The sequence below is a fragment of the Doryrhamphus excisus genome, linkage group LG20 (assembly GCF_037039965.1).
Source record: "Doryrhamphus excisus strain RoL-2023G ecotype Guam linkage group LG20, RoL_Dexc_Guam_v1.1, whole genome shotgun sequence".
In the NCBI taxonomy this organism is placed as follows: domain Eukaryota; kingdom Metazoa; phylum Chordata; class Actinopteri; order Syngnathiformes; family Syngnathidae; genus Doryrhamphus; species Doryrhamphus excisus.
This window is the reverse complement of record NC_136376.1, coordinates 5,209,058-5,222,998: the sequence shown is the minus strand read 5'-3', so window position 1 is coordinate 5,222,998 and position 13,941 is coordinate 5,209,058. Positions and strand designations below refer to the sequence as shown.

At 41.9% G+C, this 13,941-nt stretch overlaps 1 protein-coding gene and 1 long non-coding RNA gene across 2 annotated transcripts in view; one reads left to right on the top strand and one right to left on the bottom strand.

Moving 5' to 3' along the window:
• Positions 1-13,941, bottom strand: part of LOC131108082 (inactive phospholipase D5-like) — a 30,084-nt gene that overhangs the window by 3,297 nt on the left and 12,846 nt on the right. The window contains exons 2-9 of the mRNA XM_058058836.2: positions 8,245-8,381; positions 4,077-4,263; positions 2,645-2,753; positions 2,001-2,128; positions 776-973; positions 469-605; positions 226-391; positions 44-134 (exon numbers count right to left, since the gene is read on the bottom strand). Of these exons, the coding sequence (XP_057914819.2) occupies positions 44-134; positions 226-391; positions 469-605; positions 776-973; positions 2,001-2,128; positions 2,645-2,753; positions 4,077-4,263; positions 8,245-8,381 (1,153 nt within the window). The remainder of the gene's footprint in view (positions 1-43; positions 135-225; positions 392-468; positions 606-775; positions 974-2,000; positions 2,129-2,644; positions 2,754-4,076; positions 4,264-8,244; positions 8,382-13,941) is intronic.
• LOC131108085 (uncharacterized) overlaps positions 1-13,941 on the top strand; it is an 18,016-nt gene extending 4,075 nt beyond the window's left edge. The window contains exons 2-7 of the long non-coding RNA XR_013625121.1: positions 778-976; positions 4,088-4,171; positions 4,625-4,694; positions 6,041-6,080; positions 10,368-10,527; positions 13,580-13,941. This is a non-coding gene — a long non-coding RNA (uncharacterized LOC131108085). The remainder of the gene's footprint in view (positions 1-777; positions 977-4,087; positions 4,172-4,624; positions 4,695-6,040; positions 6,081-10,367; positions 10,528-13,579) is intronic.

Genomic DNA, 13,941 nt, shown 5'->3' with positions numbered 1-13,941 from the left:
TTTTGGCTTAGCGGCAATGAAAATGAAGCCAAATACGACATACCCAAATAAACTGCTCTGTCCGTCACCATGAACCTGTTGTGGTTTATCCCTTGGAGACTTCCATCTCTTTGTACCCTCGGGTTGAAGAACTTCTGCAGTCGCACATACATACAGTATTTACCGTAAATAGCTGCATTGATCATCTTTATGGTGTAACTCAGTAAGCCTTGGGGTTGGACTCACAGCTTCTAGGGAGCAGTTGGCCTGCTCCATGCACAGACTCCTCAGAGACCACACAAAGTTGAACGTCAGTGGATGAGTGTTTTCCCTGCAACTTATCAGCAGACGAACTCTGACTCTTCTCAGGATCAGAGCCTCCCGAATGAAGCTGTCAATGCGAGACCAGTACCTTGACATGGAAGTACACATAAAGCAGACAGGATTTAAATACAGATACGACACTTATTAAAGTCGCAGGTGGCTAACCTGTAAACACTGGTGTTGAGGAGGGGCAGGTAATCCGTGATGGAGATGTATATGAAGTGACGGGCGTCTTTAATGACCCGGGAAATGGCTTCCAGGTCACTGCTCCGATCTTTGGGAATGAAGGCATCTGGGGAGGTCTATCAAAAGAAGAAACACATTTTAAAAAGATGGCAATGTGGATACTTGGTCCACAGTGTTCTTACACTCCCTTGCATGGAAACTAATGTCATCTGCTTCTAATGTCATACAAACCCATTTATTATACCCGTTGGGTATAATAAACATGTAACATGATGTTTTGACTCACAGAGATGTAAGCCTGAGCCTTGGTGTTGTTGAAGTTGAGCTCCAGAGGCGAGTCCTTGTTGAAGAGGGCAAAGAGGCGCTTGGACCAGAAGGAAGGAATGAATTCTTTGGACTGCAACCCCCAGTAGATGTTGAACACCCTGTGGAGGTCTAACGCCAGACAGCTGCAATTGTACACCAGCACGCCCAGCTCCTTCCTCTGGTGAGCGCACACACAAGCACACCAGTGGATTTGTCACTAAGGCTTAGATTAGAATGACAGGAAAAGACAATAATCAAATCATCACTTGAACATAATGGATGTTCATCACCCCCTTCACACAAAGGCACCTTTGGCCTTCATCACACAAACCATTCATGCATTCTCAGCTGTTGTTCTCATAAAAAATAATATTTGAATAGCGGTGTAATGGCAGGGGTGTCCAAAGTACGGCCTAGGCGTTATTTGCGGCGCACCGCTGTTTTTATATTAGCCCACAGCACATTCTAAACCGTTTTTTTTCTTACAAGAAGAGAATCAAAATAAAAAAGTAGTAATTTTAGGAGAATGACATGGCAATATTTAGAAAAAAAACATCATTTTGGTAGCATAGTAGGAATTAGTTTGTTTAGAAAAACAAACAAAATAGCAAATAAATGTGTCATTTTTTGAAAAATTAGGTTGCGGAAAAAGTAAATGTTATAAGAATAAAGTCAAAATCTTACAGCAATAAACTCAAATATGATAAGAAAACCTAAAAATATGTAAAAACAAACAGCAGAAATTAATATAGTTCCAATTTTACAAGAATAATGACACCATGATATATATCTTGTGACACCCTCATTAGAATATTATGGGAATAAAGTCAAAATATTATGAGAAGAGAATTTACAAATGTTTTCAAAGGTTGAACTATTTGAAAAATTAAAATGTGGGGAAAATTAAAGCAAAATTTTAAAAAGTGAAATTGAAAAATTAGCAGAGTTAATATTAATAATACACTTTTCACCTGTATTACAAAGGAGATGCAGTTTTTTTTCTTGAAATATACACAGTATATACGTAACTTCTTAACGTCTCTACATGTGTGGCAATTAGATAAAAGTGGCCTATGCATCCTTACATTTTACAGTTTGTATCCCTCAGTGAAAAAAGCTTGGACACCCCTGCATCACGGTTTGTGTAAGCATCAAAGAGTAGGCGATGGTACTTATCATCCAGTACGTGTGTGCATGCTACATACGATGGCCAGGGATCTCCAATCCATGCTGCCGCTGCCGATGTAGAAATGTTTCCTGTCGACCACCCAGAAGGATGAGTGAAGGTGACCCTTGGTCAGCACTGTGGTGTTCACAAAATGAACCTCGGCACCTGCAAGCATTAAGAGGGTGGATACGTGACTTTCTCATAAGGAGACAACACAACATTTAACTAGAATGGCAGTCTGGAGACCATAGACCTCCACCAAGGCCCCAAAATATCCTTCATTTGTATTAATTTATTCATTCATTTTTTACCGCTTATCCTCACAAGCATCACGGGGTGCTGGAGCCTATCCCAGCTGTCATCGGGCGAGAGGCGGGGTACACTCTGGACTGGTCGCCAGCCAATCACAGGGCACATACAGATTATACATTCATATGCATCTACAATTTGGAGTCGCCAATTAACCTAGCATGTTTTTGGAATGTTGGAGGAAACCGGAGTACCCGGAGAAAACCCACGCATACACGGGGAGAACATGCAAACTCCACACAGAGATGGCCGAGGGTGGACTCGAACTACGGTCTCCTAGCTGTGTGCCTAACCACCTGTCCACCGTGCAGCTTCCTTAATTTGTATTCTACACCAAAATATAATATATAAAATATAAACCATGCCCTCCACCTGCTTTGGTGAGCAGCTTCAGTTCCGTCGATTCTGCGATCCCGCTGGAGATCTTCAGCTGGACTTTCTTGGCCTTCAGTGCCAGCAGCCTGGACAGCAGAAGTCTGCCCTGTTAAGGAGCGACACACACACAATAAAAAACACACATATCTAAACAGGATATCATTGCTTGTGTGTCTGCATGCACATTTTATAGGGCTGTTAGAGGTACATTTCCAGAAACTGTCATGGAGGCTTTCCATGTGATGCACAGTGAAGGGTAGACATTCAAATTGAGAAATCTGCAAGATCATCCCGCAAGATGTTTATTTTCAATGCAATCGAAGTCCCCTATTACAGACTAATCTACAAAATGCCAGTTTGTGACCACTAATCCCAGTAAATTCACATGAATTCCAATGGGAAGTGTCCAATTTCGCAGCCCTATCAGTTTGTTAATGTGAAGCAAAACCTCATCAATCAGTAAAGTGGCAGCGGATGCTCAAGCAAACCACACATACAGAGCACACACACACCTCCGTGCAGCTGAAAGGCCATTAGCTCCTCTGGTCCTGAGGCTTATAAAGGGATGGGGGCGGGGGCATTACTGTACCTCCTAATGAACAGCCTCCAGCTGTTATCATTCATGATGTACTGTACGTGTACAGTATGCATGTGCCTGTGCCTGGCCAAGCCTTTCAAACTGAGTCAATAACAGTTATTCATTTTCCAAAACCTGAAATGAGTAGTTCATTTAATGCAACCTAAACAGCAACAACACAAGTAGCTCTCCCACTGTAGCTGTTTTCCACCTTTATTACTTTTATGTCCAACATGCAACCTCCTCTCAGGGGACATTAGAGTAGTTGGCAATTGTACAAAATGCAAAAGACAGCGCTATATTGAGTGGACGACTTTTATGCAACAAGCCCAGTCATAAGATCTTCCTCGAATAAGCTAAAAGCACAATATATTTTCCCAAATAATGCTATATTTATTGAATATTTTGTATTTGACTGTGGTTTGATTTCCTTTCATTGAAATCCAAATTTAAGAGAAGATATGGCAAAAATAGCAGAAAACAGTGGAAATAAAATTAATCTGTACCAGAGTCAAACATAACGGCTGTAATCATTATAGCATAGTTCATGTAGGTGCAAAAAGGAACTATATTTATAGTAAAACACAAAAACAATAAAGCACAAGCACAGGCCAAAAAACACAAACATTAAAACTGCACATCCAAGTACTAGCTAGCATTTTTTCTTTGGATTCGTCATGCCTATTCAATTTTGAATCATATTTCTAATGAAATTTTCAGTCTAATTCCCACCTCTGAAGTATCATCTGTAATTCCACACATGCTTCACACGATAACCCACACAGAAAGCTTTCTCGATCTTCCAGAATCTGCACCTATTCCAGCTGTATTTCCTTAGATTGTTTGTCCTACCTGTCTGGCAGCTGGCTGGAAGCTGGACTCGTATTCTGAGGAGTTGAGAAGCCACAGCGGGGACACAATCTCCACAACGCGCATGGCTTGATCCAGTAAGTTGAAGAGCCCTGCCGAGAGCGGGAGGTGGGACGCGGTGTTGTTTGGGAAGGAGAGGTCCTCCGGGATGTTCTCCACCAGGACAACTCTGAGTAATACATGACAAAACTGTCAAATGAATAGAAACTAATGCTTCGGCCATACTGTACAAGTAGCAAACAAACAAGGTTATGTGTTATCCTGCCTTCACGAGAGACATTACCGCAACCTAAATTAGCTTTCTCAGCAACGTCATTTTAATGTGGACTAGACTACGCCAGGCATGGTTATTACACATTGTTGAGACTAATTGCAGGTGGGTTCTTGCACCTCAGCAGTGTTAATGTGATTCCACGCCATCAGGAAGCACTGCCGCATATTCTCTCATTTCTTGGGGGGGTTCTCAAGTGAGTTATTAAATTATGCTTTTTCACTTTAAATGAAGTTCAGTTCTAATTCTACCCCAATAGGTCACCTGAGCATGAAGAGAAAATCAACTATGATGTCTTCTTTACTGTAAACTCGGAGTCTCCACAGAAGGTGAGGACGTACACAGTAAATTGTGCCACACTGCTTCGTGCTGTGTTTTGTACTGTTTGCCACCTGGGGAGGCATAAATTTCAGTGAGCTATGCAGATTGTTATGGCGCCCAACAGGAGGAACAAAACCATGATACAGTACAGTAGCCACTAATTGAGCTCACGCAGGGAAACTCATAATAAAAGCTATGCTTTCATGTACTAATCATGTAACATATTTTTTCAGTAAACACAAAATAAACGAGAGAAGCTGTGGTATTAATATCTTCATGCTCGGCGCCATTACAACCCTCCATTCCACACCAGTCTTGTAAAGTCTGTGAAGTTATGGAATTACAATTTGTGACATGCATTTTCTCTCAAGCAGTTTGTACTGTCTAACGTTTGTAGCACTTCTCGAAATGCTGCTTTATTAACTGTTAAAGAACAGCATTTCTTTTGCGCTGATTTTCAGTGAGCGCACACCATTTTTCACCACTTCTTTTGTATTTACTTTGCCAATCAAACTGTCGGACGAAGGCCCTGCATCTCCATGCGTAAAAAAATTGGGTTGGGCGGATGTTTGAGATGATCAAGTTCGTTTTGATGCCCTTTATGCTGCTACCATTTTTGCATTAATTTGGTGTACTGGCTTGTTTGTGTTGATGAGCTCACCTTGCTCATTAATCTTACCAGAGGGGGGCTGCGTTATTAATGAACTATGAACATTGGGTATCAAGACTATGCTAACTCCTGGTTTACTTCTCTGATTACACTCCTCTACATATTTTGCAGTCATTGCACGAATATATTAGTTAGTTTGTATGTTGCTCATTCCACCCAGAGCTGTTTTGTCCACTGGGCTAATAAGGACAATTAGTGATTAGCGTGACCCGCTTTCCTGTTTGTAAATGAGCTAGCAATAGCAGGGTTGAGTCCAAAACTTTTGAACGACTGCCAATCCAAAACATGCACACAACCAAAGACAGAGGTAAACTAGGAAATGTATGGTTGTAGGCCAACACAATGTAAACCACCAGGCATCCTTCATATATGTACAGTACATGTAGTTGCTAATACATTTACATGAGCGTCAGTGTGTTAGCAGCCAACCCAGCCAACTCATTCAAGGGCACTTGTGTGATCATTTCCTGGCATCGCTTTGCCAGCTCACACATTAGAAATTGCTGGCAGAAGCAAAGCTCAGATTTTGGAAAGCGGCCAAAGGTTATAGACAGCATAGGAGCCTCAAAATGACCACATGCTGAATTCACCAGGCGCTAGTAGAGACTTTCACCCTTCCAAAGGGTGTTTTTTAATTTTTGTTATTTTTTAATGCCATTTCAAATGAACTGCTTTGTTTTTCAGGGGCTTTTAAAATGATATTGGATCCCAGTGGGCCACTCTAGTAAGTTTCTTTCATAAAATGCTCCATAAATTACATGCTTGTGTGTTCTCCTTTTGGCTGATTTGGCTGAGACTGATTAGACAACATGATTATTGCTCAGGTGCTGGCCACAATAAAAGGCTCCTCCAAAATGTGCGGTTTTACTGTACAGTCGTTCACTTGTGATATCGCGGTTCGATTATCACTCCCTCGCTATATCTTCTTGAGTTTAGAAGAAATCAATTGGTTAGTTCGCTAGCTAGCTAGCTAGCCATCTCGAGTCCCAGCGTAAGAGTTGTGCAATGTGGTGTAAGCAATGAATAATAGAAGTGTAAAGGTCACTATAGGCATGTTATTTCTTGTCTACGGGGCTCTAATCATGTTAAAAACTGTATTTAGAAAGTCATATTCTATGCTCTAACTACAAAAATATTCAATTTATTAACATTGAATCCTATATCACAGGAATTAATGTATGCAGTCTGGTCTGGAACCAGTGTACTCCTATAAACGAGGGATGACCGCATTACCAATGTGACATCAGCGTCATTGTGTTGTGTGATAAAACATCACATTTTGGAGTGACCTTCTATTGTCGAAAAGTGAGAGTTATGTATGAACAGACAAAACGGTGAAGGAGAGGCGTGACCAGGCTTGTTGCACGGCAGCTGGAGATCAATAGTAAGCTGTTTTACGAGGCGACCGATACTGGGTTATTACAACGTGCACTTCACCGTGTTTGTGAGTCCTGAAGGGAACGCTTGTTGTACTGCACAGGAGGTCAATTTTCTGTAGCTTCCTACGATAAATGCTAATATGTGAAATATCACACGTACTAATTACCGGTATAAGCTCTGCTTTTATGTCATTATACTACAATTATACTATATATTTTTTAAATGCTTAAAATATGGTTATTATCATATTGCATGATGTATTTATACCACATAGAGCCTAAAAGCAATCTAATGGTTCAAGCATATGTTGTAGGTGTTAAAATAGCCTGCATTTCCAATGCTGGATTGCTAGTTCTTTTAGGCATTTAAGTGCAAATAAGCAACGTTGAGGCTGGCTCATTAAAAATGTGTGAGCCTCACACTAATCTATCACCTTGCTGTCTGTTTTGGAATCGTTAGCGGCGTTGCACCTTGCACCATCATGTAGCGGTACTCTGTGGGAATAGTTTGGAATAAATAAGTCATTAATGATCTTTGTTTGGATTTTGAAGCGATTCTTTCCATTAACACCTGGAATAAAAATAATCAGTTCCTGCGGCAAACTGTTGCCATCATAAAGTTTTTATTAACTGTACTACTGTTACTATTGAAACTTAAAATCAATGAAACTCACTTTGTAACATTGATTTTAAAGTGTAATAAGAAGTTAAGCATTGCATGAAAGGTAAAAACAATCAAACTGTGTTGTTTGGTGTTACAAAAGAAAGACAAAGTGAACCAGAACTGAGCTCTTGTGAAGTACGGTGATTCTATTTGACTTCAGAGGCATATTTTTGGTAGTTACAGTATATTCCGACAACGTCTAGTTGTTCAGCTTCAGGATTTGCTGATCATTCCATCCTCAAATTTCTCTTTCTGCATTACTTTTCTGGTACAGCAGCAGTTGGGAGAGGTCCAACTGAGCTCTATTGGAAAGACAAGGATGTCAGGCTGATGAATGAGTGTTTGTTAACGGTCAGATTTGAGGAATGAAAGAGGAGATGAACAGGGATGGAAAGAAGGAGATAAAGGACGTAATTGACAGCTGGCTTGCTGATGTTATGATAGGAGTCTTAATGGACAGAAGACAGGACTGCTGTATCAGCCTAACCATTGCTGATCAGACACTTTCATCACCACCTACGGGGTCTCATCATCTGCCATGATCCTGGCCACGGATGAGCATCCTTAAAAGATGCACAAAGTGCAAAGTAGTACCATTTTTGATTCTGGGGTGGGGAGAATGGTTCCTGTGCAATTTGGTTGGTATGAATGCTATGTATACAGTATGTAGCCCCTTCAAGAGAATGCCTTACTAGCTCAAGCATATCATGTACACTCATGAATATTAAGCTTAGTGACAACTCAAAGCACAGTAACCCAAAACAACTTCTCGCCAAGGCTTTTTTTTTGTTTGCCCTTGGCTTTGGTAGTAAACGTGTCAGAGTTACTATCTGTCCACCTCCCACCTGCAGTCCCTGCTGCAGTTGTCCTCCGTGATTCCATCCTCGTCCTCGCCCCAAATGTCCACGGCCGAGAAGATCAAAGCCACCAGCACGGCAAAGCAGCACACCAGGGCAAAGACCACGATGCACTTCTGCTGAGACTGTAATAGATGAGGGGAAAAAAAAAAACAAGAAAAGAAAAAACATTGATTTTACACGGCACATTATCAATAGCACAGTCAAAAAAGAGGCCAAAGTGCCTCAACCTTGACTTCCATTAGCTGCTGTGTGTGTCATGTGATTTAACACACAGGCTCAACGACACTGATTGCACACAAACATGTGATGAATGTCTGACCTCACAGGCTTCGCACGGAAATAACACCAGCCGCAATGATGAATGCACAGTAACATTTTGGGCTGGAAATCCTCACATGTGCCGCCATGTTTAGTAAGGCCGCTGAAGCGGTGCTGGTTTGAAGTGTTGGTCAAAATATTTCTTTGTAGTTGCCAGTTACTTTCCCAAAATGTAATTGAATTAGTAGCAAAATTATTCCTTTATAATTCTAATTAGTTACCATGGAAAGAAAAATCTCCAAACCTGTCACAGAACTGTAATTGAAAAAGTTTCAAAATTCACTGCACATTTTGGAAGGCATTTGAAATTCGTAAGCCTGGCTCCATTTTTCCTTGACAGCAAGACGTGATGGTTCTACAGCCAGTGGTGGAGCTTGGCTCCTTTTTTACTTGGCGGCATGACGTGATGTGCCAACTGCTGGTGGTGGAGCTTGGATCCTTTTCTACTTGGCGGCATGACGTGATTTGCCAGCGCTTCGTGGCTCCTTTTTTCCTTGGCGGCATGACATGCTGTTCCTACAGCCAGTGGCAAACTTGGCACATTTCCTATTTGTTCCTAACTGCTTAATCATGCTTGGCTCCTTTTTACCTTGGCGATATGACTTGATGTGCCGACTGCCGGTGGTGGAGCTTGGCTCCTTTTTTACTTGGCGGCATGACGTGATGTGCCAGCGCTTAGTGGGGGAGCTTGATGGCTCCTTTTTTCCTTGGCGGCATGACGTGATGTTCCTACAGCCAATGGTGTCGGCCACTGATATTTACCTTGGCTCCTTTCCTACTCGTTCCGACTAATTTTCTGTTGTAGCTAGTTTCTTCTCATTTCTGCTCACTGAACCGGAAAACTTCAATAATTTCAAATTAGTGGAATAGCGAAGAGAGATGGGCTTCCACCCCCACAAGAAAGAACTGCTTAATCATGCTGTAAAACAATAACACCAAAGCAAAACTCATTATGCGAGAACACGACAGCTCATTAACAGCTAGCGCATATTGCTCACATCTTACGCCCGCCATCAGCCTCTCTCAGGCGCTCTTTAGACGCAGCCGCTTGCTTTTGTCGGGCACTGATTTGTGGCGCATGTGGGAATTAAATTAATCTTGCCACCAGTAAATCGAGTCATGCCCGATGGGCCCAAGGCGGAGCTGGAGGGGATATTTGCTTTCAGCGTCTCATGCTCACACACACCGCGAGCCATCTGGACTGATGTCCGACATGGGAAAACGGTTTTATGTTCCCCACCCGCCAGCTCTGCGGGATGGAATGTCATCCCCGTTTGCTGCTGTGCATGCATCGTGGAATTCTGCTTGTCACTTGAATGAAGGTTAAAGGTCACTGGGTTTACAAGTGCAGACCGGACTGGCGTCTGTGGAGGTCAAATGTGTCTGGCAGTGGAAAAGCAGCATTATTGTCATTGTGCGCAGTGTGTCTAATATTTTTGATACACCACGCCCATGTTGCATATATCGGTTATTGTTGAATAGCTGAGCAGTAATGTGTTTGTGTTTGAAAAGGCTAATTTTAATACAACTGTTATATTGATCCTGTTAAGTGTAGCTATAATGTTGTGTGCACAGTGTGTAAAGTGTTACCTGACGCTGGGGCGGGGCACAAGGATCAATAGACCTTCTATTACTAGCAGTCATGTTCTCAGTAGGAATAGCTAATATCAATCACATCAATGCACTATATTCAGGCTTGCAAGGCTGAGGAATTAGAGGAATGCACTGAAATGAAAGATGGACACAGATGATGCCATTGTTGACATTTGCTTTTTTCCGGTCCTATAAAGGCGGCTGTTCCATGTTAGGACACAACAAGTGATGGAAGCGCTTCCGAAAGAACATCAAAGTGCAGTCCTTGAAAGTTGGAACTGTACCCAATGACGTGTTTAATTCATCTGACCAAGCTCGAAGACCTCCTCGGAAGTCGACAGTATGTATCTCTCATAAGTGAGTACACCGCCAGAATTTCAATATATCTTCACAAGGGAAAATACTGTAAAAAGTGAACTTGGATATACTTTAGAGTAGTCAGTGGACAGTGTATGGAGTTGTTACTATGCATTGAAATTTAGTCAATTGTTGTCTTGGTAGGAATATTTGTTCTAATCACCATTCATTATTACCTTGCCCTGCCTTAATCCTCTTGGGCTTCAGTGCTTCAATCACACAGGTGACTGTCACTTCCTGTCCGTCACTCACTCAGGTCTCTGAGGGGAGCACATTTATAGTAACACACACGAGCATGAGTCTTATTTATGTATGCCATTTATGTATTAGATGGCTTATTTTATCTAATTATGTCTCCTTAATTAGGTAATTCAAGTGTAAAGGTGACTATAGGGGTGTTAGCTCATGTCTAGAGGGCTCTAACAATGGAACATTAGGTTCTGGAACCAATTAACTGCATTAAGTTTAAGGGTTTGCTTTCAATAGTCTTGTGTTTTGGTAAAATTGGGGGTGGGGGCTCAGATCTGTGAGATACCGAACAGTACTGTGAAAAAGTATTAGTTCACCACTAGCTTTGACTTTCATGTCGTCCAAGGGGAAATGTGTACAGGTCTTCACACGCACACACACACGATAGTTTGAATCCCCGAGGTGCACAGTGATTGACAGGAGGAAAACAACATCACAGTGCGCTGTCAAGCACTCAAATTGCTGACAAAGGAAGCGCATATGTGCCAGGAATGTGGTTCACTTCCAATAAACTCCCTCACACTTGCCATCTCTTTGGAGATGAGTCAAATTTCATTAACTCTTGTCCGTTTTTGGTCTCAGTAGACGTCTGCGTCTTGTCTACTCGGTACTTTCCTGTCTTTTCTCTGGAGGTATTCTATTCTAAATCACAGACGTTACCAACATTAGCAGCATATTTACCATTTTTATGACCAGAGGTAGCTATAGAGTACATGTTAACATATCCATGAGGGCATCCAAAAAGCTCCAACTGTGTGAGTATTCTGTCTTATTTAATCAGTTGTGTGATTTCTGTGACACGTCAGTGGTTAGCTGCAGTCTTTTGTGGTGGTGTAACCAAGCTGTGCTGCTGAGGGAATGAAGTATGTGTGTGTGTGTGTGTGTGTGTGTGGAGCGTGATGCCAATGGTGGATCACTCAGCTTGTGAAAGGCTGAGCAGACACCCAGGTGATGGACACACAAACAAAAGCAGACTGACACTGAAAGAAGAGTCGCTGAAAAAGGACTTACACGACACAAAAATGTGTTTCCGCATGTCGACTTTTCAGTCAATCATCAGTTTACACGCTTTGGGTTATCCCTGAAGGCCAGACTGCTGTATAATTCTGACTGTTTTAACGTTCACAGGCAGCTCCAGCAATAATCTCTAAGCTAAACTCAACTACTTGCGTTCTCTGATAGTCGGAAGAGATTCCCAGACACATCTGGGCTCCTTTAAGGTCTGTCAGAGCTGCTTTATTAAGGGAAGTGCCGTATGTTTACAGAGACGGGACAAAAGGCTTCTTGGATGAGGAGCCAATGTTTACAAAGCACCTGACGACGAATTTCAGTCAGCGGCTGGACAGCGGCCCGGTTTCCATCTGGGCTTCTGAAGTTTTGATATGATCTGTATCACAAGACACCGGGACTGACTTAGTTGTTGGTATTTAGTCTGCAACGTCCTGACTTTTAATCTGCAACATGTCACAGCATTAGGTGCTACATGTTTTGACCCCTAATGTGGTACAAGGGCTTTGAACCAGCACAGATACACACTACAGAAATGTGTACATAAATAAGCCATGCACCCCTACTGGACTGTCACTTTCTCTGACAAATAAAACCACACACTACACCGCTGTAAGTTATATGGACTTGAAGTTTCTCACACAGCTCCATGCACTTAACAAAACACTAACATTGTCGATAAGCTATTTTTTACATGTTTATAAAACTGTATTAAATGTATGTTAATGTGTTTTCCAAAGCACACAAATGTCATTTAAAGTAATTCAAAAAATCTATTGTTTATGGCAGTCAGTATTTATAATTTAATATTTTCATAGATAATGCATGTTTACAACCTTTGAAATACGTTTTTTAACATGATTAGAGGCCTCCAGATGTGACATAACACCCCTATATGTCAGATTAAGTAAAATGTTTATTTTGAATAATAATTATGGCAGCAGGATACAGCAACTGAGGAAAACAGACCGACAAATGATAATGATCCCACAAAGAGGAGAAGCGCCCACCTGAACTAAATAGGACACAGAAATTGGGAACAGGTGTGGGTGATAATAGCAACACAGGGGAAAAGGGGACAAAGCAGGAAGTAAATGCAAAATAAGGGCGTCCGAACAGAAACTAAAGCCCAAGAAGGAAACATAAACTGTCACGTGGGAACCTACACAAGGCGTCACACCTATAGTCACCATTTACACTCATATTACCCAATACCGTAGACATAATAACAGAAATAAGCCATTTTAGACCTAAGTAAGACTCATGCTTGTGTATGTTGCTGTAAATGGATACCCGGGGGGAGCTGAGTGGCGGGCGGACAGGAAGTAGGTTCAAACTTGAGTTCCAGCTTGACATGGGTTACAGTAAAATATGTTTTTATTAGGGATTTTTAATAGGTATTATTGTGCTTGTTGTCGCTGTGGCGACTCCGTAATAAGGAAAAAGCCGAAAGAAACACACAAAAAGCTGCAATACCTGCTTCAATATTCAATTGCTTGAATATTGGAGATACGACTGTATATGTATGATTACCTCCAGGAAGTTGTAAGCATCTTGCTGATTTACCGTGACGGACCAACCTTAAACCTCATTGCTTCCTGCTCTGCTGGTTTCTGTGTTTTAATGGAGTCATTCCATCTGTAAGCCTGCACATTTCTTCCGTTCCCCCAGCATCCATCCCCGTGAAAGCATTAATGCTATATCAGGTTAGCCCGATAACATCCATGTGTTGTTTGCCTGAGCAATTTGTTTGTTGTGCGAGTCAAGCAAGAGTAATTTATGACTTCAATTGCAGCAGCCGGGCTGGTTGCCGGGACACACGGAGGCTGACATTCAATTTAGAGGCGAGAGGAATTGATGTGCTACTGTGACTGATGCCGCAGATGCCATTGTTACTGGGTCACGCTGAACAGAAGTGACAACATCGCTACAAATCAGCAGTTTGGAAGTAGGTAAGAACCTCTCAGGGGTGTTTTTTTTTAGGAAATAATTCTTCAAATAGCAAAGAGTGCAAGGCTTAAGTTGACCTAGCATGACATAAGTAGCTACCAATGGACAGGAAACTGTGGGTCGACTGTTCAAACCCAGCTTATTCCATCGCAGTCACTGCTGCTTGTGTCTTTAGGCTTGTGTCTTCCCTCTTCCCGGCCACTTTGT